Raw genomic sequence first — 4,728 nt, 5'->3', positions numbered from 1 at the left:
GTGCGACAGGAGTCAGGTTGGGCTGCTGAGCCTGCCCCTGGTCCTCATGGGCAAGCATCACCTTGGGCTGCTTCAGAGCAGGAGAAGCTTTCTGCAGGGCCACAGACTGTTCTGCCTCTGCACTGACTTCAGGACTTACAGTAAGGCTCGTATGCAGTGGTGGTGCCGTGACACTGGGTAATGCTGGAGGCTGAGCTGAGTCCTGACCTGATGGTGCTGGGTTTGCCATCTCATGTGGTTCTGCAGGTTGAGCTACAACCTCCATAGATGGCTCTGGAGGCTGAGATGGGGTCTTCTGCAAAGTCAGAGAAAGTCGGACTCCGGAGGTAGGTAGAAAAGTTCGGGAATATTTCAGGTGCAAACGTGGAATCATGCCAGGATTCACATTGGGCCTCTGAGCCTGCCCCAGGTCTGGATGTTTCAGTGTCACATCCTGCAGGGCCACAGAACGGTCAGCCTTTGTGGTTGGCTCAGGGCTGATGGTAAAGCCCATATTCAGTGGTGATACTGAGACACTGGGTGATGCCGGAGGCTGAACTGAGTCCTGACCTGATGGTGCTGGGTTTGCCATCTCATGTGGTTCTGCAGGTTGAGCTACAACCTCCATAGATGGCTCTGGAGGCTGAGATGGGGTCTTCTGCAAAGTCGGAGAAAGTCAGACTCCTGAGGTAGGTAGAAAAGTTCGGGAATATTTCAGGTTCAAAGGTGGAATTGTACCAGGATTCAGATTTGGCCGCTGAGCCTGCCCAAGGTCTGGATGTTTCAGTGTCACATCCTGCAGGGTCACAGAACGGTCAGCCTCTGTGGTCGGCTCAGGGCTGATGGTAAAGCCCATATTCAGTGGTGATACTGAGACACTGGGTGATGCCGGAGGCTGAACTGAGTCCTGACCTGATGGTGCTGGGTTTGCCATCTCATGTGGTTCTGCAGGTTGAGCTACAACCTCCATAGATGGCTCTGGAGGCTGAGATGGGGTCTTCTGCAAAGTCGGAGAAAGTCGGACTCCTGAGGTAGGTAGAAAAGTTCGGGAATATTTAAGGTTCAAACGTGGAATCATGCCAGGATTCACGTTGGGCCTCTGAGCCTGCCCCAGGTCTGGATGTTTCAGTGTCACATCCTGCAGGGCCACAGAACGGTCAGCCTCTGTGGTCAGCTCAGGGCTGATGGTAAAGCCCATATTCAGTGGTGATACTGAGACACTGGGTGATGCTGGAGGCTGAGCTGAGTCCTGACCTGATGGTGCTGGGTTTGCCATCTCATGTGGTTCTGCAGGTTGAGCTACAACCTCCATAGATGGCTCTGGAGGCTGAGATGGGGTCTTCTGCAAAGTCGGAGAAAGTCGGACTCCTGAGGTAGGTAGAAAAGTTCGGGAATATTTCAGGTTCAAAGGTGGAATCGTACCAGGATTCAGATTTGGCCGCTGAGCCTGCCCCAGGTCTGGATGTTTCAGTGTCACATCCTGCAGGGTCACAGAACGGTCAGCCTCTGTGGTCAGCTCAGGGCTGATGGTAAAGCCCATATTCAGTGGTGATACTGAGACACTGGGTGATGCTGGAGGCTGAGCTGAGTCCTGACCTGATGGTGCTGGGTTTGCCATCTCATGTGGTTTTGCAGGTTGAGCTACAACCTCCATAGATGGCTCTGGAGGCTGAGATGGGGTCTTCTGCAAAGTCGGAGAAAGTCGGACTCCTGAGGTAGGTAGAAAAGTTCGGGAATATTTCAGGTTCAAACGTGAAATCATGCCAGGATTCAGGTTGGGCTGCTGAGCCTGCCCCAGGTCTAGATGTTTCAGTGTCGCATCCTGCAGGGCCACAGAACGGTCAGCCTTTGTGGTCAGCTCAGGGCTGATGGTAAAGCCCATATTCAGTGGTGATACTGAGACACTGGGTGATGCCGGAGGCTGAACTGAGTCCTGACCTGATGGTGCTGGGTTTGCCATCTCATGTGGTTCTGCAGGTTGAGCTACAACCTCCATAGATGGCTCTGGAGGCTGAGATGGGGTCTTCTGCAAAGTCAGAGAAAGTTGAACTCCTGAGGTAGGTAGAAAAGTTCGGGAATATTTCAGGTTCAAAGGTGGAATCGTACCAGGATTCAGATTTGGCCGCTGAGCCTGCCCCTGGTCTGGATGTTTCAGTGTCGCATCCTGCAGGGCTACAGAATGGTCAGCCTCTGTGGTCGGCTCAGGGCTGATGGTAAAGCCCATATTCAGTGGTGATACTGAGACACTGGGTGATGCCGGAGGCTGAACTGAGTCCTGAACTGATGGTGCTGGGTTTGCCATCTCATGTGGTTCTGTAGGTTCAGCTATAGCCTCCATAGATGGTTCTGGAGGCTGAGATGGGGTCTCCTGCAAAGTTGGGGAAAATTGGACCCCTGAAGTAGGTAGAAAAGTTCTGGCATATTTAAGGTTCAATGGTGGAATCATGCTAGGATTCAGGTTGGGCCACTGAGCCTGCCTCAGCTCTGGATGTGCAAGTGTCACCTCAGGGTGTTTCAGAGGAGAAACGATAGTATCCTGCGGGCCCACAGAAGGGACAGGCTCTGTGGTGAGTTCGGGGCTGATGGTAATGCTTCTTTCTTTCTGCCACTTAGGTTTTGCCCATTGATAAAGACTTCTAGAGACCTCCTCAGCAATCTGCCAATGCTGAGCTGGATCCTTCTTCAGGTTCAGGGGTGAAACAAACTGTGATGCCATTGAACTCTTACTCAGTGGAGGTGGAACAAGTAAAAGAGGTTCGTGGTCTGTAGCCTGCTCTAGAACAGAGGTCTCAGTCTTCCTTTTGCGTCGAGGAGGCAAAGCTACAGCTTGGTTCTGATCCCTACCTGAATCCGCCTCAGAGAGCCTCTCTTGGCCGGCAAACAGGTCCTGCAGACCCTGATGTGGAGCAGCAAACTCATCTGGCCACAGCTCTCCCGTAGACTCTTTACGTGGAAGCAACACGTCTCTACGCACAAAGGACCCAAGATACTCGAATCCCCCCAGCTCCGTGGGGGCAGTAAGGTCATGCAGCGATTTCTTTGGGGGAGACTTGTAGGGAAAAAACAAAAAATTGGGCTGCAGGGGCTCCGCGTTCAGGTGGACTGGCTTTTGGGCCCACTCCGGAAGTGGAGCCATTAGGCCCAGTAGCCACAACTGCGGCCACACAAAGAGCCCTGTAACCCAGAAACAAAGTACAAACATAATGATACCAGGCTTGGTCACCAGGACCTAGGCCACTAAGCTTCCAACCAAAGGTGCTGGAATCTTTCTTGTAGCCACTAGCTACAAGTGCTTGATAACCTTGTACTTCCCACCCTGCCCCGCCCTTTCTGACATCACAATGACCAGGGCCAAGTCCTTGCCCAGCAGAGGTGATAGCGCCTTCCTCCAGGGCCATCTCCCTGTATGGCAGCAGGATACCCACCTCAGACCTGTGAAGTCTAAGCATGCAGAAGCCCTTTGGGTGGGGCCTGGCAGAGCTTCCCATGAAAGTCACAGGACAGGCCTTGGGAAACTCAGAAGTAGTAACCCAGTCTGGCAGCCTGAGCTCTTCCTGCTCTAAGCTACAACCCTACAGAAATGCTCCCTCCTCCTGGGTATACAGCTTCCAAGAGAAGCAACTGACCTACAAAATGAGGACCAGTTAAGGTGGTAGGCAGCAGAATATGCAATATGGCGATTTATTCCCCATTGTTGCCATTTGCTCTAAACGCTCAGTATCAGGTTCCATGTTGGAGAACTCATTCCCCTCTGTTAGGCTGGGGCTGCGTATACTGATGATGCCACAATTTCTGCAGAAGGGTTTTGCAGTTCGGCAACTGCAGCTAAGAGCAAGGGTTTGAATCCGAGTAGCCCGTTCTTCACATCAGTAGGACAGAACTCTCCCCATCCCACCACGGCTCAGCAGTCATTCATCTAGCTGTGACAAGGCCATTTTTCACAGCAAACGTGGATTAGACATTTAGCATGTTAAAGTCTGCAGGCTAAATAATTTTCTTGAAACACTAATGTAACCTCACTACCTTCACAGTCCTCCTTCATCCATTTTACTATTCATTTCTTCCCTGGCACAGCCCTAGCATGTGAAGTTCAAGAAGGCGCTTCATTCACCCTCTTATCCCTCCTGCCTTGCATGACCCTGGGCACACCGTAATGGTTTCAAAATAGAATTAGTTTCAAAAGTCCCCTTGTGTAGGGATGGATGTGGTGTTAAAATCAGATTTCTGAAATCAGTGATGACTTCCTCTTTCTACATTGTACAGGAAGTTTGAAGCTTCTTGAGTATGAAACTAAAACCATTTTTTTAAACCATTCTTTTACCTGGAAAAAAATTCCGATACTTTTCCAGAACATAATCACATTTTCCACATATTCAAAACAAACACTTTTCTTATTTTTAATCAAAAATCCCCAAATTAAGTCACTGGCATGAAACACCTTTTTTGCCTCCTTCCTTTTCGAAATCCTAAATGTTGTAAATAATGATAGTTTTCTTTTAGAAATTACTTTGGAAAACTAACCCCTGGTCAAAAGTTTCATCCCAGCTCACGGTGTGAGAGAGACAGTCCAAACCCACAGAGGCACAGTTACTACATGTGAGTCCAGAGGCTTCCATGCAGAAATGCACCAGTGCAGTAGAGCAGCAGACACTGTGGGCTCCAGTGGCCGGTGAGTGATTCCAGTTCAGATGTCCCCAAGAGACTGACCAGTCACCATTTTGGAAAGGGGCCAGCTGAGCCCAGGCCTCA

The 4,728-nt window shown here is 50.6% G+C and overlaps 1 protein-coding gene across 1 annotated transcript; it reads right to left on the bottom strand.

Moving 5' to 3' along the window:
* Window positions 1-6: 6 nt before the first annotated feature.
* Window positions 7-3,741, bottom strand: LOC104853346 (leucine-rich repeat-containing protein 37A3-like). The gene has a single exon (XM_010611256.2). It carries the CDS (start codon window positions 3,179-3,181, stop codon window positions 656-658), a length of 2,526 nt encoding a protein of 841 aa, XP_010609558.2. The 5' UTR covers window positions 3,182-3,741; the 3' UTR covers window positions 7-655.
* Between the last annotated feature and the right edge of the window lie 987 nt (window positions 3,742-4,728).

This window comes from Fukomys damarensis, unplaced genomic scaffold (assembly GCF_012274545.1).
Source record: "Fukomys damarensis isolate Sample0158 unplaced genomic scaffold, DMR_v1.0_HiC HiC_scaffold_55668, whole genome shotgun sequence".
NCBI lineage: Eukaryota > Metazoa > Chordata > Mammalia > Rodentia > Bathyergidae > Fukomys > Fukomys damarensis.
This window is presented reverse-complemented; position numbering and strand designations above follow the sequence as displayed.